This window comes from Suricata suricatta, chromosome 4, assembly GCF_006229205.1.
Source record: "Suricata suricatta isolate VVHF042 chromosome 4, meerkat_22Aug2017_6uvM2_HiC, whole genome shotgun sequence".
Lineage (NCBI taxonomy): Eukaryota > Metazoa > Chordata > Mammalia > Carnivora > Herpestidae > Suricata > Suricata suricatta.
In genome coordinates, this window is record NC_043703.1 from 66,858,656 (window position 1) to 66,885,067 (window position 26,412).

Genomic DNA, 26,412 nt, shown 5'->3' on the forward strand with positions numbered 1-26,412 from the left:
CCTGTCATATTCAGCCGGGAAGAAGAATTCTGTTATTCAGACTCTGCACAGTCTATTGCAACTACTTAAAATCAATCACTGATTGGACTATGTAAACAAAGTATGTTCGGTTAAGAAAGAAAAACCTACTGAAATGATCGTGTGTAAAATTTCCTGCGAGGCCTAATTCAGATTAAAAGAATAAATTGTGGTTCCTGCCTCAAACGAGGCTCTAATCCAGTGGAAGACCCACTATGCATGCAGCAGATAAAGTAAGTTTTATAATCATAATTGTTATTCATGCAGGAATAGTTTCTCAGGAAACCACTGCTAGACCAACTCAGATTATCTAAAAGGTTTGTATTACTTAAGTTAGAGGTAAATAAATACCGATGCTAAGTACTTTTCCTGAATAAAGATGGGCTGCATTCATAGCAGAATTTCACAGGCATTTTGATAAAGTGCTCTGAATACTTCTGTTATACTGACATGTTCTTGTACCTGGCAGCCAGTCCCTAAAGAGGCATTTACGTCTCTCTAGGATATGTACTTCGTCCGTCTTGTATTCTTGCAGTCTAGCCAGTGTTTCTTTTACCTCGTGCAAAATAAATCACAGGCTGACACTACATCGCGCTGAACTGTCTACCTAGCTTCAGACCCCCCATAAAGACTGTTTTCTCTCTTTGTGTCTCTTTTTTTTCATCTTAACAAATCAGCTATTTTTTCTCCAGCATTGTTGAGGCATATTTGACAAATAAAATTGTAGAATATATAAAGTGTACAACATGCTGATTTGACACACATATACATTTTGAAGGGAAGACTGATATTTGAAATTGTGCACAGGATTTCTAATGATAATTTTGTAGATAAGATTGAGAACTAGTGAGCAAATGGATGGAGACCAAAGGAAATGGAGATCACATTACATCAGTAATTTCAAAGTCAGATAAATAAAATTATCTTTAAATGAATCAAACAAAGATTATGTCTTTATTTTTTAAATTTTTCTTAATGTTTTTTATTTATTTTTGAGAGACTGAGAGAGACACCGCGATCAAGGGAGGGTCAGAGAGAGGGAGACACAGAATCTGAAGCATGCTCCAGGCTCTGAGCTGTCAGCACAGAGCCTGATGTGGGGCTCAAACCCATGAACCGTGAGATTATGACCTGAGCCAAACCAGACGCTTCAACCGACTGAGCCACCCAGGCGCCCCAATTATGTCTTTAAAAAATAGACTTTATAAAGAGCCATTTTAGATTCACAGAAAAATTGAAGACAAAGTACAGAGAGTTCCTGTATACCCTGTGCATAAACATACGTAGCTTCTTCCACTACCAACATCCCACACAGAGTGGTACATTGCAGTGGATGGCCCTACACTGACACATCGTCATCACTCAAAGTCCACAGTGCGCATTAGGGTTCACTCTTGGTCTTACACATTCTGTGGGTTTTGATAAATATACAGTGATTTGTATCCACCAGTATAGTATCATACAGAATCTGAAAATCCTTTATGCTATGACTGTTCAGCCCTCCCTCCTAACTCCTAACAACTACTGATCTTTTTCATGTATCCATAGTTTTGTCTTTTCCAGATTGTCATATAGTTGGAATCATGCAGTATGTAGCCTTCCCAGATTAGCTTCTTTCACTTAGTAATATGCATTTAAGGTTCCTTCATGTCTTTTTGTAGCTTGATGGCTCAGGTCTTTTTAGTACTGAATAATATTCCATAGTCTAGGTGCACCACAGTTAATTTATCCATTCATGTCTCGAAGGACATCTTGGTTGCTTCCAGGTTTTTACAGTTATCAATATATCTGCTATGAACATTCCTGTGCAGGTTTTTATATGTACATAAGTTTTCAACTCATTTGGGTAAATACCACGGAGTGTGATTGCTCAATCCTATGGTAAGGGAATGTTTGGCAGTAAGAAACTGTCAGACTAGCTTCCAAAGTGCTGTGCCATTTTGCATTCCCAGCTTCAGTGAACGAGCATTCCTGTTGCTCCACATTCTTGTCAGGATTTTGTCTGGTCAATGTTTTATAGTTTTGTCATTCTAATAAGTGGTTTTATCTTAATTTGCAATTCTCTAATGGCATATGCTGTGAAGCATTTTTTATATGCTTATTTGTCATTTGCATATCTTCTTTGGCAAAGTATCTGTTCAGACTGTTTGCCTATTTTTTAATTGAGTTGTTTATTTTCTTATTAAGTTTTAAGAGTTCTTTGTATATTTTAGATAATAGTCCTTTAATGGATATGTTTTTTGCAAATGTTTTCTCCAAGTGTACTTGTCTTCTCACATACTCAACAATGTCTTTCTAAGAACAGAAGTTCTTAATTTAATGAAGTCCAGTTTATCAGTTATGTATCTTATAGATCATGTCTTTGGTGTTGTATCTAAGAGTTATCATCATCAAACCTTAGGTCATTTAGATTTCCTCCTATGTTATCTTCCAGGAGTCTTCTAATTTTGTGTTTACATTTAGGTCTCTGACTAATTTTGAGTTAATTTTTGTGAAGGGTAGAGGGTCTGCATCTAGATGGATGTGTGTGTGTGTGTGTGTGTGTGTGTGTGTGTGTTCAGTTGTTTCAACACAATTTGTTGAAAGGCTATCAGTTCTCTATTGTATTACTTTTGTTCCTTTGTCACAGATCAGTTGACCATACTTGTGTTCGTCTATATCCAGGCTCTCTATGCTATTACACTGATCTACTTGGCTTTTTTTTTTTTTTTTTTTTTACTGTATCATACTGCATTGATTACTTTACCTTTATAGTAAGTCTTAAAGTTGGGTAGTATCAATCCTTCAGCTTTGTTTTTCTGCTTCAATATTGTGTTGGCTATTCTGGATCTTTTGCCTCTCCATCTAAATTTAGAATCTGTTTGTTGTCTTATAATTTTTTTTGTTTAATACTGAGTATTTTAAACTCTATAATGTGTTTAACTCTCAAAATCAGATCCCTTCTCCCCAAGTTTTGTTGTTAGCTATAGTTCAGTGACTTTCCTCAGCTAATTCTCTCAAGTGTGAATACTTTGCTTTGTATTACCACTGAAATCTCCACTTGGTTAACTTAGTGGTCAGCAAATGATTGGACAGGGGATTCCTTAAATGCCCTGAACCAGTATGTCTGCTAGCCTTTATCAAGGCCTCGTTGTGCATATTGGGTTATGGTTTCAATGTTCCAGCAAGAAGTTGATACTTCTATCTTTATTTCCTGCTTATGCAGATCAACAATGCCAAGCAGAGGTGAGAAATTAGGGCTTTGTCATGCCTTGTCTAGGTATACACACAGTTTTTCATATGTGCTTGTCCTTCTAGATTCCGAAGAATATGTTAGAACTTTTCTAAGTCCCCTATGGACATCTCATTCCTGCAGCTACCCTTTTTATTCCTTTGGGTTCACATTTTGTTTAGCCCAAATGTTATCACTGGTTCAGGCAGCTATGATGTTAAATAATTGCTGCTGATTGTTCTTGACAAACACTCTGGGGGGAAAACTGTTCTCAGTGATGAGCTCAGAGTCAGGTTAAATGAAGGTAAGTCCTGTGAATGAGGGCCATTCAGGCAGTTGCCAGGCATCTCAGATTATAACAGTTCTTTAATAATGGGGCTTTGGGGGAGCCAAACCCACTCTTCCCTCCCCAGTGGCTGCTAGGCCGCCAGTTTTCATAGCTACTCTGATTGTGATGCTGTTGTTTTTCAAAGCTTTTGTAAAGTTAAGGAAAGAAACATGAGACTAGGGCAAGTTCAGGTAACTCAAATCTCACTGTTCTTACATGGGTTCAACCACTTTTCTTAAATAGACAGTACTTGGATTTTTGCAAGTCTTCATTACTTTCCAGAGTTCTTAAAAAGCTAATTTTGACAATTATTGCCAATATTCTTCTTACTTTTACAGAGGAACAGAGTGTTGGAGACTTTTATTCCACCAATCCCACCGATGTCACTCACTTGCAGTATTTTTTATTCAGCTTTATTAAAAGTAAAATTTACACTCAAAAAAATTCACCAACTTAAAACATACAATTTGGTGAATTTTGTCAAATGTATACAGTTATGTAACAATCACCACAGTCATGATATCAAACATTTCTGTTATGTCAAAAAGTTCTCTGTTGCTGAAATTTGACAACCACTGAACTGTTTTCTGTCACTACAGTTCTACCTTTTCTAAAATTGTGTATAAATGCAATTATATAGGGTATGCTCCTTGTGTCTGGCTTTTTTTACTCAACATAATGCCTCTGAGACGCATCCCTTCTGTTGCATGTATCAGTAGTTAGTGCCTTTGTATTGTTGAATATTTCTTTTTATGTGTATATCACAATTTTTATTTCCATTCGTCAGTTAAGGGACCTCTGTGTTATTTCCACTTTGGGGCTATTTTCTGAATAAAACTGCCGTGAATATTCAGGTACAGATCTTTGTATGGATGTATGATTTATTTTAACTTGGATATAAATAACTAAGAGTAGCATCAGATGCTAAGAATATGTTTAATTGAATAAGAAATTGCCAAATTGTTTTCCAAGGAGGCTGTATCCTTATGGAAGTTTCAGTGGTACTATGTCTTTGCTAAAACTTAGTATTGCCAGTTTTTAATTTAGGCATTCTAGTGTGTCTTATTAATTGCATTTCTCCCATGACTACTAAGCATCTTTTCATGTGCTTATTTGCCATTTGAATATCTTATTTTTGAACTGTATGTTCAAGGGGCTCCTGGGTAGCTCAGTTGGTTAAGCGGCTGACTTTGGCTCAGGTCATGTTCTCACAGTTTTTGAGTTTAAGCCCCTCATCAGGCTCCACATTGGGCTCTGTGCTTAGAGCTTGGAGTCTGGAGCCTGCCTCAGATTCGGTGTCTCCCTCTCTCTGTCCCTCCCCCGCTCATGCACTCTTTCTCTCTCAAAAATAAATAAACATTTAAAAAATGAACTGTATGTTCAAATATTTTGCACATTTAAAAACTCAGATATTTTGACATATTATGGAATTTATTGTGGAGTTCTTGTGTTTTCTGGGTACAAGTCCTTTATAAGATACAGGTTTTACAAATATTTTTTCCAAGAAGAGGAGCAATTCTTAAAGTGCAAGCAAATATCTAGGTTTAGGGGAAAGAAAAGGACCCGAATCTAGGTAGTCAAATCTAGTTTGTTTGAGTCTCTAGTTTTAAAAATTAAGAAACCGACCTCCTGTTTGTGTCAAAAAGTAGAAAACACATTCAAACACGTGGCATATAGAGGATGAGCCCTTTGATGGCTTTTGTGTATGTAGTAGATCAAAAACTTTTGCACAGAATAAAAAGGTTTGTTTGTGCTTCCAAACTATAATGGAAGAACAAGTTTGTTAGAAAAGTAACTTTTCCAAATGGCAGGCAATCCTTACCCAAAACCTGTTACAGAGCTGCCAAATGAGCAACATTGACTTTTTTAAGCTCTTATATACCATCTATTTATTTAAGCTCTTCTGTATCTCATTATACATCCAAGTGAGAACGTATATATAAAATCTACCTCACATACCATTCTTAGCTCTTAGGCAGCAATTGACACATGTGGAGCTGGCCAAAAAGATAGGCTGTCAGTTATAAGAGCAGAGGCCAAGCCTGTGCTAAAGATAGCTTCAGACTAAATGATCAGTTTCTAATCCAGGGTTGCTTATTATATTTGACACTAATGAATGTGTAGTCAGTGGGTAAACTCAAGATAGCTGAAAATAAGGGGAGTCACCAAATATTTTTAAATAAATGAGTGACAAGAGAAAAAGTTGAGAAATAGAACTGGTTTCAGTGTGAAGTGTTTGAAGTAGCCATGAAACCAATTAAGGGGCTATTGCCTGATTTTAGGTAAAAGATGAGAAGGCACCAAAATAGGGCCAAAGGAGAGGCAAGACTTCAAAAAAACCACAGAGGTGTAATTGACAGGACTTGGTAATCAAATGAATATAGACCCTAAAGAAGAAAAGTGTCAAGATGACTCCATTTGGGTGGCCTACTTGGTGCTGCTCTTAATCAAGATAAGACGGTTAGTAGCAGAAACAAGTTTTGAAGAGAATTCAGCAAGCTCAGTTTTGAAAGTTGAGTTTGAAGGGTCAGCAGAACCCCACAAATGGGTGAGATTAGTGAGTAGTTAGAACTGTAACTCTGGGGCTCAAGGGAGGTGGTTGGGTTAGAGAAAGAAGAGCGGACATCATCAGAGTCTATTTTAAGATGGGATAATATACTTCAGTATACTCATGCAGAATAAAAAAAGAAAAGACTACAGTCTGAATTCTAAAAGGTATTAATAGTTAAGGGGCAAGTATCACTTGGTGACAGGAAGGAAATAGTATTTAAAGAGATGAGGGAATTCATAATCTTGAAGACCAAAGAGAAAAGTCTTAAGGAATGGAAAGTGGTGTTTAGTGTCCATTACTACAAATAGGTATTTGCTAAAAAGAAGATATGGAATTTGGTGATCAAAAAGGCATTGGTCAAAACTGGAAATAGCCTAAATATCCATCCACCAGCAAAAGAGTAGATAAACCAACTGTATATCTTTATACCATGGGAAACTTCTCAGCAATTAAAAGGAATGATTACTACTATACCCCATGAAATGGATCAATCTCAAAAAAAAAAAAAAAAGCCAGACACACAAAAATGCGTGCCATATGATTCCATTTATACGATAACCAAGAATTGGCCAAATCAGTCTATGGGTGATAGAAATCAGAAAGAGGAAGCTCCTGAGAGAATGGGAAGGGATGTGGTGGTGAGGAGAATTGATGGTAAAGGAGCACAAGAGGACTTTCCGATGTGCAAAAATGTTCTTTACCTTGTTTGAGGGTAGTTAAAATTGCCAGAACTCATTGAGTTGAAAATTTAAAGCCAGAGCAGTCAGAATACAAAAGAAGTCACCAAAGATAAGAGATTGAACACCTGAATTTTCTTGCTTTCTAAATTCCCACTGATTTATAGAGATTTATCTGCTTTACAAAAGCAGATTTCTTTACAGAGAGAGACACCACAACTACAAAATTTTCAAAGCAGACAAACAGAAATAATGTAGTAGAGAACCTGGCAAACCAAGAAATAAAAACTAAGTGGTCAGTGGTCAGTGAAGTAAATCATAAACTCAGTCTGTACTACAATGATTCTAAAAAGCTCAAAAATAAGGATTGGCATTTAAGGGAGGATAAAAAGAAGAGAATTGTTTGAAATTCTATTTTAAAGTAGGTAGAGCCCTGGGTTTACTCACCCAATTTATATCTAGATGACTTCTCTTCCCCACCATCAGCACAAAACTAGAAGTTTATTGCCTGGAGAGGCTAAAACAGAAGTTCCCTAGGCTGACGGACACCAGACATGGTTGAAGGTGAGACACTGAGTTGAAAATGGGAGCTTCAGTGCCAATGACATTTATGTTCTAAATATTGAGGTTCTCCAGCCTCCTTTGTAACTCAGCTTCAGCATATTAGAAAACATGCTCAAGAGAATCTGAGAATCTGAGTGCTGAGAAATCTGATGAGCCCATAATAATAAAATAAAATAAAATAAAAATAAGGGCAGCAAACCCGACTAGGACAGGGAAGAAGGCTCTGAGAGTGACGTCACCAAGGAAATTAGATTGATAGATTAACACACTTAGGGAGTTAGATAGCTGAGGAATTATTTGAGTTTGAATTTAGGAATAAATACATTGAAAACTAAGGAAAATAAATAAGATGCTTATTAACTCCTGGGATACTGAAAAGTTGAGAATGGAAGACAAAGTAATCAGAGTATGATATACATGTGAACAGCATTTATGTGGTCAATAATAAATATAATAATATGTATTATTGATAATATAACTGAATACTGATTTATAAAAACACAGATTATGATATAACTATAATTATAAAAGATAAACTGTGAATGCGGGGTAGGTGAAGGATGGGAATAGGTGGTAAAAAAATAAACCATCATGCATAGAATGAAGTCTATAAATAATGATTTGTACTGAAAAATCAAGAAGTAACAGCATAAACATGTTGTTAAGAGGTAAATACCAACAAAAGAAACAACTGAAAACATTGCCTCCAAAGAGGCATATAAATGGAAAAGGACACAGGGGTGATGTTTGACTCTTTAAACCCTATGCATTCAATAACTATGATTTTTAAAGCATAATCAGATAAAGCAGAATAGTAAAGGTATTTGCAAGAGCATTTCAGGAAATTGCATTGTAGTGGATTGAAGAGTAAATGAATGAAATGAGACTGTTCTCAGCCTATTGAGTAGTGCAAGGAACAGAACATTGGCGTAGGTTAGTACAGTTGCCTGATGGAAAGATAAGGATTGAGGGGAAAATTGGTAGTTTGTGTGATTACTTAGGTTATTTAGGTAGCTAACTAAATGGTTAGTCAATTTGTTCAAGACAAGGATAAGCTTAAAGAGAAGACAGCAGTTGAGGGAATTTGCTGAGGTGAGGGAATACATGAGGTATTATGGTCCCAGATGAAGTGGTAGATGTTGAAATAAAAAAACAAGATGAAAAGATTAGCTTAAAAAAGAATAGGAACCTCACTTTTTTTATGATGAAAGAAAGGATTAGTAAAAGAATTTATGTCTAATAGCTTATATCAGTTATATTTTCTCATTAGCAGCAGTGGCTAAGTCCTCTGTTTTGGGACTGGGATATTTTTCACAATCTGAGATTGGGAGCCAACCAGATGAAAAAATGAAGGGAATGCTGAGTAGCAATTTTGAGAGTCCAGCTGAGGATGAAAATCAAAATGTATTCATTCATCAGCACGGGCTGCCATAACAAAGTACCACAGACTGAGTGTCTTAAACAACAGACGTTTATTTTCTCACAGTTCTGGAGACTGGAAGGTCCATGATCAAGGTGCCAACAGGGCTTGGTCCCTGGGAAGCACACTCTTTCTGACTAGCAGACAGCCACCTTCTCACTGGGTTCTCACACTGCAGATTGAGAGAGCGCAAGCTTTTCGGTGTCTCCCCTTGTAAGGAACCAATTCTGTTGGATCAGCGCTCTTTCCTGTGATTTCATTTAACCTCAATTACTTCTTGCTCTACATAAATCACATTGGGGGTTAGGGTTTCAACATACATAAGTTTTGGTGGGGACACAATTTAATTTTAATATATAATATATAATTCAGCATATATAATTCAGCACTGAGTTATTCTACCCTTTATACCCAACAGCCCAAGAGTAGGGGAGAGGACAGGTGGTGAAGTTGATCTGAATTTGGAGACTAGCATGATCGAGATGGCAAATGAATGGAGGGGCTGGTGAAAGCAAGGCTAAGATGACTGTTCATGCATTCCAGGAAAGGAAAGGGAAGCCAGGAAAAGGCTGGGTTTAGATTAGGGAATGGACAGGAACTGGTAGGCTTCACAGCAGAGTTCTCTCAATCCTGAAGGCTGGAGAGCCAGCAGGAAAACTTGTATAGCATACCTTGAGTGAGTTTAGTACTTTCTTGGGACATAACTTCTTGTTTCTGCATTTTCCACTTCATTGGGAATAAGTGAGAATTATCAATTAGAAAAGAAATTTAGGTTTATTAGTGGTAGCAATCACTACCTTTTTCTTTCTTTTTAGACGACTACATACATTGAACAAGTGTGCCTCAATGAAACTTGATGTGAACTTCCAAAGGAAAAAGGTAGGTGTCTATACCTTACTAAGATCATGGCTATATTAACAAAAAATAATTTTGCATTCTTAGATTAAAAACAACAGGAACCCAGGCAAAATTCTGAAATCCCCGACCATCTATGTTTGTTCTCCAAATACCCCAGCTCATCATAACCATCATAAATAAGTCCCATTGTAAATCCAGGCTGATGTCTATTTGTTTCACCATTTCACTTTGCTTTTGTTTTGATCAAAGGGTTTTGCTTAGAGATATAAAATGACTTCTCTGTGGTCATCTTTTAGAAGTTTCGTTAGTCATAAATATCCACTCCGTATCAGTCTCAAATACTCCATAGTGATGCCTAGATTAAGTGAAGGCAGAAAAGAACACGTGGGTCCATGCCAAATGTCTTCTGCTTCATCCTGTTCAATAGCATTTTGTTTCCAAGTCCCCTGGAAGATGTGCTGATCCACAAGCTGGTTCATTTCATAATGGTGGAAGGTCATGTGGAGTTGTAGCAACAAGATGTGGAGCCTGCGTCCTCTATACCATCCCTCCCACTCACACGTCTCTCTGGTCACAAGGAATTTCATTCAGTTTTAAGAGTCACAAGGAGAGCGCCTAGGTGGCTCAGTCAGTTAAGCGTCTGGCTTTGGCTCAGGTCATGATCTCATGGTTCGTGTGTTCGGGCCCCGTGTTGGGCTCTGTGCTGACAGCTCAGAGTCTGGAGCCTGCTTCTGATTCTGTGTCTCCCTCTCTCTGACCCTCCTGTACTCATGCTGCCTCTCTCTGTCTCTCAAAAATAAATAAAAAACATAAAAAAAGAGTCACTCTGCTGTTCTAGGACTAGCATGTGCTATTCCCTCTGTAGGAATGAGACTGAACACTTCAGTTCTAAAATAATGCTGTACTTTATTGAGCACTTCCTATTTTCTAGGAGCTATGTTATGTACTTGCCATCTGTGATCTCATTGAATCCACTGAGGTAGGGTCCTCCGTGTTCTAGACAAAGGAAATAAAGCTTGAACGGGGTGCCATTTGCTCACGATCTTTAAGCTAGTGACAGAACAGAGTTTTGAACTCGGGCATGCCTAACTCCAAACTCAAGGCTCCTAATAACCACTGTTGCTGAATGACCTCTCTCTCTCAGTGAATTGATCCTCTTGGGAAATTCAAAACTAAGATCGTGGTCTACTTTTTTTCATTTCACATCTCCAATGTGTAACAAGTCAGGCCACAGTATATTTTGAAGAAGCAGAGAAAACATCTTTGAGTCTAAAGAAAGTGCTCTTTATCCTCATCTACACAGAGGAATCATTAAATCCAATAGATTTTAAGTCACTCCTGAGTAACCCAATCTTTAAAAATAACTTGATCTTGAATTTCTGTTCTAAAATAGCACCCAAAGGAAAAAAAAAAAAAAAAAGAAGCAAACGAATTTCGGTTGACCTCACCTTAAAAACAATTGGGGGTTTGAGTTAGAAACCAAAGATTTAAGCTAATGAGGTAAAATGGTGAGAAACAATATCCAGAGAAATATTAAAATATGAGCAATTTGTCTAGGCTGAAGACAAATTAAAAATGTGGGAATAAACGTCCCAACAGCTGTTTGGCTGAATAGACCCCTTAAAAAGCATACACACTATTTGAAGCATGAGCATCAATGTTGTTTTGGTTGCCACACATGGCTCTTATTAAACCTCACACAGCCGTGCCTGTGTGTCTAAAGCGCGGCCAGTCCATACGGCTTCCTAGGCAGATCTGCATAGCTGCGGTGTATTACAGAAAACAGAAACAAATGACATGATTTGTTTTCAACCAAGTGGAGCGATTGGATTCTCACCCTATTACCAGCTTTTCAAAAACCCACATGTGAGACCGGCCCGAATAACACTTGTTAGGCTGTTTGTGTGTTACCTTCACAAAAACTCCCCCGTAAATCGGTCACTTCAGTATTCTGACATTCTTAAATCCCTCGCCCTTACAGCCCCTGCTTAGCCAGAGGCCTCACAAATGCATGCACTCGAATAAAATATGGCTTTCCACTTTGTAAATTGAGAAGACATGGCCTGAATTTTCAAATAATTTCGACATGTGGTCTTCACCACCTTGTGAGTCTCAATAATGACCAGCATCGGGGGCTGTGGTCCAAGCAGTTATGCAGGAGGCCCTGTGTGTGGGGTGGGCGTTCCTGTGATCTGCCGCTCCCACAAGTCAGAGGCTCCTCCTTTATTTTACTGCATCAATCAATCAATCAATCAATCAATCAATAAAATACAGGCTAGGACTAGGCCAAAGGATCAAACATAAAAAGTGAAACTTAAGAAAAGCATCATGTGATGCTACAGTCAACTTTGGAATTCATTTATTTGGACGAAGAAGAAGACCAGCAGCATTTCCTCCAGGTATGTCCCCATTTTAGGCAGTTTAAGAAATAAAAATATGATCCTTGTCTCTCATCTGCAGAGGCCCAGACATGATTCATTCTGTAGAATGTCATCTCCAAGTCGCCTTACTGTCCGAAGCCTCACTCTTTCTTTCTCCCTCCGGGACCAGTGAAAGGGCTGCATGCACGTGCGCACCTAGCAGCTTGTGTGGGCAGCAAACCCCACCACAGGGCACGCTGCGTGCCAGGCCCTGCCCTCACCGTGTGCTCCATGTCCCAGGTGCAGAGGGAGTCGCTTGCTCCGAGTCACGCAGAAATAGCAGGGTTTGACCCCAGATATTCTGGCACCAAACTGCTCCTCCTCCCCTTTCAAAGAATTCACAGAGGCGCCTGGTGGCTCAGTTAAGCATCTGACACTCGATTTCAGTGCAGGTCATGGCCTCACAGTTCATAAGTACGAGCCCCAGATCTGGCTCTACACTAGAATCACAGAGCTTGCTTGGGATTCTTTCTCTCTCCCTCTCTCTCTGCCCCTCTCCTGGTCTCTCTCTCTTTCTCTTTCTCTCTCTCTCTCTCTCTCTCTCTCTCTCTCTCTTTCTTACCCTCAAAATAAATAAACAAACATTTTTTAAAAACTTAAAAAAAAATAGCACAAAGGGTGAGTGAGCCTGGGTGGCTCAGTCAGTTAACAGTCTGTCTTCAGCTCAGGTCATGATCTCACAGTTCATGAGTTCGAGTCCTGTGTCGGGCTCTGTGCTGACAACTCAGAGCCTGGAGCCTGCTTCGGATTCTGTCTCCCTCTCTCTCTTCCCCTCCCCCACTCACGCTCTGTCTCTGTCTCTCAAAAATAAATAGACATTTAAATTTTTTTTAAATAACAAAGAATTCAGAAATGCGCTGGAGATTGATGGGGCTTCTGACACTTGGCCTGAGGCCAATACATACAATTATATTTTTATTGTTGTTTTTAGGAGAGGGATGTTTCTTGCTGTCTGTACAGAAGTCCATGATTCATTTAATGTCTTCATTGAAATGCATCTCTGGGTCTCTCACAGTGAATCTCATTGCTCTGCTTTGCATTTTCTTCTCACTGGATTGGTTTTTTTTAATTCTGAAGAGTTTGGTGGGTTCACCCAAGAAAGAAAAACAAGCCCACAAATAGATGAGGATGGTGAGGCCTCATTCATACTTAGTTAGAGGCACACACTTTTCTTGGACCACAAAATGCTACTTGTAAAGCGCCAGAAAAAATGAAATCACACCTGCCTCCGCCTCTCAAGATAGTACCGTGAGATTTTCTCTTGGTGGAAGAGAAAAGTGGTTTTTCAGCAATTCAAGGTAACCTTCCCTGTCTCTGTGAGAGTCTGGTAGAGGGGAATATTCTCAGTCTTGGCCACATGTGTCACTGAGACACTTACTAAAACCCAGGCAGGAGGCATTTCTGGAGACCCTGAGGACACATCAGCCACTCCCTGCCTCTGGCTTCAGGCTCCTCCCCCTGCAGCCCTGCACATGGTGCATCCCAGCTTCTGAACAGGTGCCCCCCCCCAACACACCACTCAGGTCCAGTTCACTCGAATGGAAGACACACGTCTAAATTTCTGTGTAACCGTGGATTAGCTGCTTCTTGCAGCTGTGCACCTGTGTGGGCTCCTGTTTCAAGTGTAAAGATCTGGCCAAATGCCGTTAAAATTTAAAAAAATAAAAATTTTTAAAAATACTTTCTTTTGCAATGTCTGGTTGGCATTTGTCTCTGAGGAATATATAATTTCAACTAAAGAATGTTCCCATTTTTTTTAGAAAAAGCCAAATATCAGCACTTCATCTAAATTAAAAACTCCAAGACACACACAGAGCTACTTGTTCTCAGAAACAGTGTTTCTTCTTCATCATTACCTACAAAATTCACACTTGCTTCACGATGACCTTAAAATCCCCCATTGGTTAGTGTGTATGTGGTATGACTTCCATTCAAAGTTCAAGTCAGAGACCGCAGACTCCAGCAAGGCTCTCTGTTACATGAGGAAAGAGACGGCATGTCCGCTCACAAGGCTCTTCCCTGAGATTTCCCAAGAGAGGAAGAATGGCTTCAAATGGTTCTGGTTAAAGTTATAGTTTTAATAAAGCCCTCTGAATCATGACCAGAGGTGGAAAGCAACACAGAAGCCATGACTAATTGCCATCTTGCAGCCAGCATCTCCTGGCCCGGATGATATCAGGAGTTCAAAGGAGCTGCAGCCGTTGCCCAGGGGCCTGGTCTCCTCTGCCCTCCACCCCTCTTCTTTGCACACACACCCCAAGTCTCTCCCACCAAATTAGACACTTCCCGGTAGCTCCAAACAGCAGAGTCAAAAGAAAAAATAATTATATCGCATTCCAGCATTCACTTGACTGGAGAGTTTTACAGCCTTAAATTGAAGATAATTGCAGGTGGATATCCTAGAACCATAAGATCTTTGACTTGGAAGGCATATCCCATCATCCACAACAGGATTTACTTCTGAGAGCATTGCTCGTAGTTCACTCAGCCTCTGCCTGTAAGCATCTAGCCATGATGAGTTTGCTGCACTGCAAGGCAACTTACTTTCTTTCTAATTTCTGGAAGTCTTCCGTATCATAAGCCAAAAGCTGATTTGATGTAAACTTGCCCATTGGATTCTGGCTCTTTTTTCTGCAAAAGCACTGAATATTTACATTGCACTCTTTTCATATGGCAGCCCTTCAGTTCTCAATCCTCTAGACTGGGGGTCAGCAAACCACCGTTCCTGTTTTTGCAAAAAAAGTGAAAGTTGTATTAGCACACTCATTCTTCTGGCCATAACAGCAGAGTTGACCAGGTATGACAGAGATTGCATGGCTCAGAAACCTATAATATTTACTATCTGACACTTTACAGAAAGTTTTCTGACCTCTGCTCAATCTCAAACAAAGTTTCTCAAACTGCCTATGGTGAGTGACTTGGGGGTTTTGTTTTATTGATTGATTGATTGATTTTTACTTCATGAAACTTTATCTTATTAAGAGGCCACGGTTCAGTTCTGCTAAGGTCTTTATACATCTCAATATCACCAGTCTCTGACAACAATAATGAGCTTTATGTTGCACTTTCAGGTTTATGCTGCATTTTCACATATCTCCTTTCACAATCTCCTTTGGCTGTGTTGACAAATCATGCTGGATGTATTTATTATTATTCCCATTTACAACTGAGAAAACTGACTCTCAAAAAGGGTACCTTGGTCAAGATCACTTAGTGAATTACCATGTGCTGTATTCCCATTTTAAAAACATGACTTCTCCTGGCTCATTTAAGTTATTCTTAAAATGGACATACCTTTGAGGCATCCTCAAGACAGCTCTCTCTTCATTGCATTCAGTCTTTTGACCACACTCTTTGGTGTGAGCCACTCAACCAGTTACCGACAAAACTCTCTATAGCATCCAACACAGTTAGCCATCTTGGCCACAATAAGATGAGAACCTTTTGTCACTTCTTTCGCTAAAGTACAACACTCTGTGTATTTCCGTGGTCTACTAAACCACCGAGATGGGAGACTAAGGCTTGTCTGGTGTGTCTTTTTCTCATAAACACATCTGACTCCTAGAGATTTCCATTTTGCATTTCTAAATAATCAAGCTGTTTGTTTTTAGTCTCAAAAAATTATCAAACAGAGGAGATCTCAATATCTCTTAATCAGTACTCTTCCACAGTTACTGGAGAGTCAGCTGTATGCATGTTAAGTCTGCTGGGCCCTGAGTGTTTAAAAAAAAAACAACTACTTAAACTCTAGTGTAGTGTGTTTTTCATATGTTGTTCTTGACATATTGGTGGGTTGTGAAATGAATTTGGTGGATAACAGACAGTACTAAAAAAATGAAACAGACTAAACTAGATTATAAAATTTCAGAGTAAAAACAAAGATGATATTTATAAAACGAGCTTGTTTATTTGTTTGTATGTTTGTTTATTGTAACATAGGTGTGCCTTAAGTTGTGATGGGAAGTTTTTTATTGTATGTCACTGTCAGTAGGTTGAAAGATTCTGCGTGGTGGAAAGAACAGACAGAATCATGTCACTGCCCTTTGGGACATATTCTGATAATCATATGCACAGGATGCTAAAGGAGGATGGGTGTTTTTCTTTTTCTTTTTCTTTTTTCTTTGTTTGGTTTGGTTTTGGGTTTGGGTTTTCATTTGTTTGTTTTGGTTCAAAAGATCTCAGTCCTGCAAAATTCCCCTGAACTGTTGGCCTTTTTTCCCAGGAGTTTACCACTTTTTCACATGCCTTGGTTGGGTTGTAAATACCTTTCTGTTGCCCAAAGCTGGTACAATAAACTCTTAGAGTCTAGCATACAGGGGCAAGCCTTCATCCCCAGTCCACAGTACCCAGCTTGGCATCTCTTCTTGACCAAAATAAAGGAATCCTTATGCAACTAGCATGTGGTTTGCTAGCATCAGTGACCGAGTTTGGGCTAACTTGAGAGAGCTCATTGGAGCCCACTCTAAATATCATAGTTTCTATTTAGAATATCTACATTTTCTTTTAAAACAGGGGCACCTGGGTGGCTGAGTCAGTTGAGCATCCAGCTTCGGCTCAGGTCATGATCTCAAGGTTCGTGGGTTCAAGCCCCACATCAGCTCTGTGCTGACAGCTCAGAGCCTGGAGCCTGCTTCAGATTCTGTGTCTCCCCCTCTCTCTGACCCTCCCCTGCTTGCACTGTCTCTCTCTGTCTCTCAAAAATAAATAAAAAACATTAAAAAATTTTTTAAATAGATGCTTCCTTTGCCGTCTCAAAAAGTATTTGCTGAAAGGGCTTTTTCAGAACGCTAATTTAATATCAGCTTCTTTTTACCAGCAGCTGAAAATCCAGTAAGTTCACCCTTCAACCTATTATGGTGCCTGATTATGTAAATGTCCCTCCAATGTCATGTCTTACTGTATCAATGAGAGGAAAAGAGAAATCTAAAATGCTGTAAAGAATGTGTAGCTTTGATTCATCATCTGATACCCTTTTGTTTTTTTTTATGTGTATACCTTTTTAAACTCTTTTGCCAAAGCTTTATATAACATTTTTTATTTTTTTCTTTTATAGTTTATTGGTTTCCATATAACACCCAGTGCTCATCCCAACAAGTGCCCTCCTCCATGCCCATCACCCTCCATCCCCTCCCCCCCACCCCATCAGCCCTTGGCTTGTTCTTAGTATTCAAAAGTCTCTCATGGTTTGTCTCCCTTCCTCTCCCCAACTCTTGTTCCCCCCTCCTCTTCCCCATGGTCCTCTGTTAAGTGTCTCCTGTTCCACTTATGAGTGAAAACATATGGTATCTGTCCTTCTCTGCCTGACTTATTTCATTTAGCATAACACCCTTGAGTTCCATCCACATTGCTCCGAATGGCCAGATTTCATTCTTTCTCATTGCCATGTAGTACTCCATTGTATATATATACCACATCTTCTTGATCCATTCATCAGTTGATGGACACTTAGGCTCTTTCCATGATTTCGCTATTGTAGAAAGTGCTCCTATGAACATTGGGGTACATGTGCCCCTATGCATCAGCACTTCCTGTATCCCCTGCGTAAATTCCTAGCAGTGCTATTGCTGGGTCATTGGGAAGTTCTATGGTTAATTTTTTGAGGAACCTCCACACTGTTTTCCAGAGTGGCTGTACCAGTTTACATTCCCACCAACAGTGTAGGAGGGTGCCCATCTCTCCACATCCTCGACAGCATCTACAGTCTCCTGACTTGTTCATTTTAGCCACTCTGACCAGCGTGAGGTGATATCTCAGTGTGGTTTTGATTTGTATTTCCCTGATGATGAGTGAGGCTGAGCATCGTTTCATGTGTCTGTTGGCCATCTGGATGTCCCCTTTGGAGAAGTGTCTATTCACCTCTTTGGCTCATTTTTTCACTGAATTATTTGTTTTTCAGGTGTGGAGTTTGGTGAGTTCCTTGTAGATTTTGGATACTAGCCCTTTATCCAGTACATCATTTGCAAATATCTTTTCCTATTCTGTTGGTTGCCTATAAGTTTTCTTAATTGTTTCCTTCGCAGTGCAGAAGCTTTTTATTTTGATGAGGTCTCAATAGTTCATTTTTGCTCTTGATTCCCTTGCCTTTGGGGATGTGTCAAGTCAGAAATTGCTGCGGTTAAGGTCTGTTTCCTGCTTTCTCCTCTGATGGTTTCCTGTGTCACATTCAGGTCTTTCATCCATTTTGAGTTTATTTTTGTGTATGGTGTAAGAAAGTGGTCTAGTTTCATTCTTCTGCATGTTGCTGTCCAGTTCTCCCAGCACCACCTGTAAAAGAGGCTATCTTTTTTCCATTGGACACTCTTTCCTGATTTGTCAAAGATTAATTGCCATAAATTTGTGAGTCCAGTTCTGGGTTCTCTATTCTATTCCATTGGTCTATGTGTCTGTTTTTGTGCCAATACCATACTTTCTTGATGATGACAGCTTTGTAGTAGAAGCTAAAGTCTAGGACTGTGATGCCTCCCGTTTTGGTTTTCTTCTTCAATATTACTTTGGCTGTTCAGGGTCTTTGGTGGTTCTATACAAATTTTAGGACAGTTTATTCTAGCTTTGAGAAGAATGCTGGTGCAATTTTGATTGGGATTGGATTGAATGTGTAGATTGCTTTGGGTAGTAATGACATTTTAACAATATTTATTCTTCCCATCCATGAACATGGAATGTTTTTCCATTTCTTTGTGTCTTCTTCTTGTGTCTTTTTTAAACTCAAAGCTAATTTCCCACTGTGATCCCAAAGCTATGGAATTTTCCACTAGTATCTTAGTTTTTTACTTTCTTCCACCTTCTACCATAAGTTAATGTAACCACTGTACATGAATGTTCAAATATGTCACTTAGTCCAACCCAAGTGAATCTAGATTTTCAAGAAATAAGCAAGAATGGGGAGATGACAGTATTTATCAGCTTATCCTCTATTTACTTTTTCTTGAAAAGAGAATATATCACAAAGTTAAGGGGGGTTAAAGTAGACATTAAATATGTATAAAGATAGGTGGTAAGCAATCTTCCTGGATAGACAATAAATAGATAAGCAATTTAGCAAACACTGGAAAATAACAAATTCTCCTCAGTGAGTGCCTACTAAATGCATTATTTTATTTAACTCCCTCAGCAAACCCAAGAGGCAGAACCTGTGTTTAGTACCATTTCATGAGTTGACAGAAACTTTGGAGAGAAGAAGCAATTTGCAAACAATCACCTAAACTCTTAACTGGTACTGCTAGAATTTGGAATCAGGTCTTAGAACCAGATGACAAAGTAAAATAAATTTAATTCAAAAAACACAACAGTATTGAGGAGTTACCATGTGTTTGACATTGGGGAGGTTATAAATATGAATAAGACACAGAAACACAAGCCCTTCTCTTGATGAGCTTACCTCTAACAACTGAGAGTAGAATCTAGTAGCATGAGCTTAAATCATCATTAGAAGTGCTACAACACAGATCTAATCCAAATGCTATAGGAGCTCAGGGCAGGAAGTAGTCATTGCCTTGGAGCAGTGAGGAAAGGCTTTGAAGAGAGGCCAGGGAGCAGGGAAACTGGGAGGCACAACTGAAATGAGGCAAGAACAGTACACTGCAGGCAGGTTGAAGGGCTTCGAATGTGATGCTAAAGACTTCTAGGAAGGCCAAGGGAAGCTGAAGGCTTTGAAGCTGGAAAATTACACGATCATATTTGGATTACACTGCGGAAGGCTGTTTAGATGGGGAAGACCCTGGAGACAAGGATTCTAGCCAGGCCTTTACTGTAACAGATCCAGACAGAGGTGCCAGGGGCCTACACAAAGGGAATGAGAGAGAAAATATAAACGAGGGGACAGATTTTAAAGTCATTTCAGAGTTGGGTCTAGGTAACATGCAGGATTAGGGGAGGGAAGAAACTGATGAATCCATCCATCTTGGGGGGAAATTATCATTTTTTGCCCTAGGTCCAGGTCTGTCCTGGGCCACAAGAGTTGGCAAAGATAAATGAGGATACCTCTGGCCTCAAGGAACCCAAACTCTCATCTCTCAGGGGATTCCTACTCAGGCAGCACCCAGACAGGAAAAAGAAGTATGTGAGGTGCAGAGTGTAAGTCAGAGCTGAACAGTGGGGCCTCAGCCATTTGGAGACACATGTCCTGCCAATAGGCATTTAGATTCAGAGATGATTAAACATAAGAAAGCTGGCCAAGCAGAGGGGGCTGAATTGTACTCTCCTCAACTAATGATCTCTAGAATGGCTCCCAAGTTTCTACTTAGAGGAATTTGGTGGATAATTTTGCTGTTAATTTGTTCAGGGAATACACAGTAAGAATCAGGTTTGAGAGACTAAGATAAGGAGTGTCAGTTTGGAGATAGATGGACTCTGAGGTTCAGAAGAGGGAGGCTGGAGGGATTCCTGGGTGGCTCAGTCAATTAAGCATCCAACTTCAGCTCAGGTCACGAGTTCGAGCCCCACATCAGGCTCTGTGCCTACAGCTCAGAGCCTGGAGTCTGCTTCAGATTCTGTGTCTCCCTCTCTCTGCCCTTCCCCCACTCATTGCTTCCCCCTCAAAAAAAGAAATAAAAACATTTTTAAAAATTTTTTAAAAAGAAGAGGGAAGCTGGAAACATCATATCATCCTGGGGCTCAGTGAAAAGAGTTTTCAGGAAAGAACTTAGTGCCTTTGATGGCAGGATTATGTTTCTGAAAAAGAGAACTGCAGGTGTTTTATATTTAGATGTCTAGTCAGATGGTAATTACATCTCTTCATAATCAGTCAAAGAAAACTTAGAGAGGAAGGAAGGACTCAGAACCTCTATGAAAATTAAAAGGAAGAAAGCTTGGGAGGCTGAGAAGAGATCCTGTAGGCACGAGGGAGGAGGAGGGTGTAGGGGACAGTGAAAGATGGTGGAAGGACAGTGGGACAGCCAGAGGGCATGTGAGGAAGGGAGGGAAAAGACCGGGAGTACTGCGCCTCTGTGCTCACCTGGTTTCCCACTGCATCCATGCTTCCTGGAAGCGAGCATCATCTTTAATGTTTTTCAGGGTGACGACTCAGATGAGGAAGATCTCTGCATCAGCAACAAATGGACTTTCCAAAGAACCAGCCGCCGGTGGTCTCGCGTGGACGACCTGCACACACTGTTCCCCGGAGGAGACAGAAATGGGTCTTCGGGAGACATTAGGATGAGAAACACCACCAGCAGTGAAAGTGTCCTCACAGACCTGAGTGAGCCCGAGGTCTGCTCCATCCACAGTGAGAGCAGCGGAGGGAGTGACGGCCGCAGCCAGCTGGGCAGCCACAGCGCGGGCCGGGAGCCGTTCGACTGCCCCGGCCAGGCCTGCCCCGACAGCCCAGTCATGCTGGACGCCACGTTCGTCAGCAGCGGCCTCCCTCACTCCCCGAAAGACGTTCTCAGCTACCCGCTCCACCCAAAGAATGAGAAACCCACCAGGGCCAGAGCCAAATCATTTTTGAAACGTATGGAAACGCTCCGAGGGAAGGGAGCACACGGAAGGCATAAGGGGCCGGGGCGGACCGGGGGCTTGGTGATCAGTGGGCCGGTGCTCCAACAGGAGCCAGAGGCCTTCAAGGCCATGCAGTGCATCCCGATACCCAACGGAGATCTCCAGAGCCCGCCCCCCGCCGCCTGCACCAAAGGGCTCCTGAGCTCAGGCAAGTGGAGCGGGGACAGCAACCTGTCCTTAAACAGCAGCAGCGGGGTAGGCACACCCGGCCCGAAGGAACGGAAGTGCCAGGAGGCCCACAAGCGAGGGGGCATGTACTTGGAAGACCTGGACGTGCTGGCCGGGACAGCACTGCGGGACACAGGCGACCAAAACCATACACAGGAGTTTCATTCCCAAGAGAACTTGGTGGTGCATATTCCCAAGGACCACAAACCAGGAACGTTCCCCAAGGCACTCTCTATTGAGAGCCTCTCGCCGACAGACAGTAGCAATGGGGTGAACTGGAGGACCGGTAGCATCTCCCTGGGCAGACAGCAGGGCCCTGGTGCCAGGGAGCCCAGGCTCATGGCGTCCTGCCACAGAGCAAGTAGAGTCAGTATCTACGACAATGTCCCGGGCTCCCATCTGTACGCCAGCACGGGAGACCTTTTGGACTTAGAGAAGGATGACCTCTTCCCTCATTTAGATGACATTTTGCACCATGTCAACGGGCTCCAGGAAGTAGTGGATGACTGGTCAAAGAATGTCTTGCCTGAACTGCAAACCCACAATGCATTGGTAGGAGAATCTGGATTATGCCCCTTTCCATCTCCTAATCAGATCACTTTAGATTTCGAAGGCAACTCAGTCTCCGAAGGTCGGACAACACCCAGTGATGTGGACAGAGATGGGACATCTCTGAATGAGTCGGAGGCCACCGGGGTCAGAGAAAGGAGGGATTCTGGTGTAGGGGCCTCTCTGACCAGGCCAAACAGGTTGGTGACATGATGTTCTAAAATGATTTTCAATCCATTTATAATAATGGATTGTTTGGTCTGTTATAATGGTCTGTTTATTTAACAAACATTTGAAGAGCACATACTAAATGCCTGACCCCCTTGTGGTGATAAATGTGGTTCGGAATTATTTGAACAGAAGTATATCTTCTGTGACAGATATTATGGTGATTGAATTCGTGTTAACGCACGTTCATTTCTCTTTGTGTTTATCCTTTAATTCAATCTTAGTTTTACTTAAAAAAAAAGTTATGAGCGTACGTGCAGAGCATTATGCTAGGTAATCACTGGTAAGTGATGCCTGCTTCCAGGTGCTTCCTGTGACCTTGCTGCGGTATCAATTCAAATGACTCCACTTCAAATTTTAGACTTTTTTTTTTTAATTCTATGAGAAATTTCTGAGATGCAAGGGTGCATACTTCACAAGTTTATTTTGGCTTAAAAAACTGCCCATTATAGAGTACATAAAAGCTGTTTCACAAAGACCATGTCAGAGGCACCCTTGAAAAATGGCCCTGGAAGAGCGTAAGCAGTAGAAACAGTAACCCTGGATGTGCTGCTGGGCTCTTGTTGAGACAGACATGTGTCTTTGGTTCTCTGCAGCGTCATCACTTCGGGAGTGCTTCTCCATCTGTGCCTGCCACCTTTAGGTCCACCTCAACAGCAAAGGAGAGTTAGAATGCAGACAGGACCGCAGTGTGAAATATTCTACAGTTCCAGAACATTCCAACATCTCACTTGCCAGCTCGAGCTCTCTGTTTGTGTGTGTGTCTCTCTCTCCCAACACACACTTAAACATACACTGTCTCTGCCACTTTCAACACTTTGGGAACAAATTTAGGAATAAGCAAACAAAATGTATCACTGATTTAAAACCTCCCAACGTAACAGAGAATGACCTTTTCCGTTATCAGACTTGAAAAAAAAATAGTTTCTTATGATTATTCTGTACATGGGCATCTTCTGTTCCACTTGCTCTGTGATTTTCTTGGCTCAGAAGCTATTTTGATTAGCAACTTAAAAGTTAGGAACATCCTGTGTTTTCCAATAACATGTCCACTTTGTGACTGGCCTCTCTGACGGTCTTTCTGGTAAAGGCGACTCCGATGGAACAGTTTCCAGCTCTCGCACCAGCCTCAGCCGTCCACGGCGCCCCACATCAGCAACCAGACGGCCGGCCAGCTGAACCTGCTCCAGCGCTTCTCACTGCTTCGCCTCACGGCCATCATGGAGAAGTACTCCATGTCCAATAAACACGGCTGGACGTGGTGCGTAGCGTGGTCACTTAGGAGGGGATCCTTTGTTCTAGAGCTAAATGCACCATTGCCAAAGCTTCAGTGTTTAAGTTCTGGTTTCTAAAGAAGCCACTCATGGCCTTCACCGCCCATCTCTGGGGCTGCTGCAGCATGGCTGTGATGCGGCCTGCGGGGGGCGCTGCTCTATCTGTAGCTCTCTCGTTAGTTTCCAGGGAGAGCCGTCAGCCTCCAAGAAGGAAAAAAGACAAGCAAAGGGTGATTAATAGTGAACAGAGGAATTAAAAATAAACTGGCCATGAAATAATTCTGGCAGTTGGCAAAGAAACATCTGTCACTTGTACCTTCTGGCTCAGGGCAGAGCTCAATGCGTAGAGCATTGATTCATTCAAAGAGCATTTAATTCTTCAACTACATTTCTGCATTTACTTCACTGGCAAATAAAAACAAGAATATGCAGCAAATCTTTGCAGTAAGGAATTGGCAAAAGCATATGTTGAAACCTAAATGAGTCCCTAATTTAAATGAGTGGGTGGATTTGAAAAAATATATAAAATATGTCATTAATCGTCCTATGTTATATATTATGTATAGAGAAGAATCGAAAGTGCCTTTATAAAAACATTTTAGGAAGCTATAAATTACATAGTCAAATCAATATATGCTTGTATTTAAATTTCCTTTAAAAAATTCAACCAGTTCTAGAAAAGTAAGAAGTGCTGCATCTTCTCTCCCTTCCTTTCTCCCCCAACCCCAACTAAATTTCTTCTTCTTGTAGTTTTTAAATTTCTTTCCTTCTGTCTCACTGGGAACTAGTGTTTATCACTGGAGAGGTGTGTCAGTCACAATTAAACTGGAAGGTTGTCCACGTGACTCTAAAGCAGAGCCATAGGGGCACCTGGGTGGTTCAGTCGGTTAAACATCTGACTTCACCTCAGGTCATGATCTCACCTCCTTGGGTTCGAGCCCTGCTTTGGGCTCTGTGCTGACAGCTCAGAGCCTGGAGCCTGCTTCCGATTCTGTGTCTCCCTCTCTCTCTGCCCTACCCCATTCATACTCTGTCTCTCTCTGTCTCAAAAAGAAAATAAAACATTTAAAAAAGTTTTTAAAAACAGAGCCATAAATCCATCCCACTAACAGGAATCCTGCTGTTTGGTAGGTAGAGATCTAACATCGGCAAGGGGCGCACACAGTCCTGCCACGTGATGTGATTCATTAAGGGAGGGATGTTGATCCCCCTTGTGCTTGTTGGTTGTTCCAACAAAAGCTTGGCTTCCCTCTTGCTTGCTTTCACAGCCTCGCCCCACAGCCTGCCCCAAGAGGCTCGCGTGACCTGGTTTCTGTGAATTCTAGGTCAGTTCCAAAGTTCATGAAGAGGATGAAAGTTCCTGATTACAAAGACAAGACTGTCTTTGGTGTTCCCCTCATAGTTCACGTGCAGAGAACGGGACAGCCCCTGCCTCAGAGTATTCAGCAAGCCCTCAGATACCTGCGGAGCGACTGCCTTGATCAGGTATGGTTGTACCTCGCAAACACAGACCCGGACTCATGGAGTGCCGGGCCGGGGCCTATCCCTCCCGCATCAGGTAAGATGTGCCTCCCCAGAAAGGAAAGGCGTTGTGATCTTGACATGTCAGCATTTAGTTTTACCAGGTCACATCCTTGTCAACCTATTTGATGGTATTTCCTCACTGGCAACTTGAATGAGGTCCTGAGTGAAAGTTTGTGTTAATAGCTTGTACCTCTGCTGGCAAATTTGCCTTCCCCAGAAACCAGGAGTTACGCTTTATGCCACATTTCCTTTTTAATTTTTGCCCCACCATTGTGTGCACAGCATTCTTGCGTCCCTGGTTTATTATTTTTGAGAAAAGAATTAGGTTTCTCTGTCTCCCTTTATTAATTCTTTTTTTTTTTGTAACAGCATCATAGCCAGGAAGACTTACACCAAAGATAAATTTATTTATATCTTTTTTTTAAATGTGCAAGTAAATGATGAAAACAGTGTCAGCTAAGTCAAATATCTCATCTTGTAGAGTTGACTAAAATGCTATATAAAATATTCAGAGATGGTTTTCTGTCTCCAGGACTGTTTGGGGACCACCATAATGACGCCCTGTGACTGGACCCAGAGTGCCTTGCATTCTGGAATTTCCTAGGCCAGGTCTCTGCTCCTCCAAATTAATACCCCTTAGTTTCTTAGACATTCTGCCCCTGCAAAACGCCATATTCCTGCTTGATAAATTGCACCTTGAGTAGTGGGGGTATTTTCAGGCAACTACTCTACAGTGGTTTTTGTGTCTCATACCCTTTAATACCGTGTGAATAATCCATACCCACTTAAGCTTATTTGCACCTTTAATGATTTACCTTGGACTCAGTGAACAGGAATGAGCTGAGTTACATGAAGTCACAGATCCTGGCTACTGATGCTTGTATCTACGCCAAAACTGAGATCACACTTAGCGACAGGATGGTCTCTTGATGAATCCCATGGAGCTTTTAAAAAAAGAGTAACTTCTTCATATGTTGCCATCTTTGACTGAACTGAATGCATGATCCCCTTTTTGCCTTCCCATTCCTAATTTAGAGAATATACAGGTACACATTTCCCCCATTTATGTCGATGCATAGTGGAGGGCAAAAGTGGTTGCTGTTACTGCCGTGGTGAGGACTATTTTG

General features: G+C 41.0%; 1 protein-coding gene across 1 annotated transcript in view; it reads left to right on the forward strand.

Annotated features, from left to right (window-relative positions):
* STARD13 (StAR related lipid transfer domain containing 13) overlaps positions 1-26,412 on the forward strand; it is a 239,471-nt gene that overhangs the window by 191,551 nt on the left and 21,508 nt on the right. The window contains exons 4-7 of the mRNA XM_029936862.1: positions 9,585-9,648; positions 21,060-22,459; positions 23,578-23,748; positions 25,087-25,246. Of these exons, the coding sequence (XP_029792722.1) occupies positions 9,585-9,648; positions 21,060-22,459; positions 23,578-23,748; positions 25,087-25,246 (1,795 nt within the window). The remainder of the gene's footprint in view (positions 1-9,584; positions 9,649-21,059; positions 22,460-23,577; positions 23,749-25,086; positions 25,247-26,412) is intronic.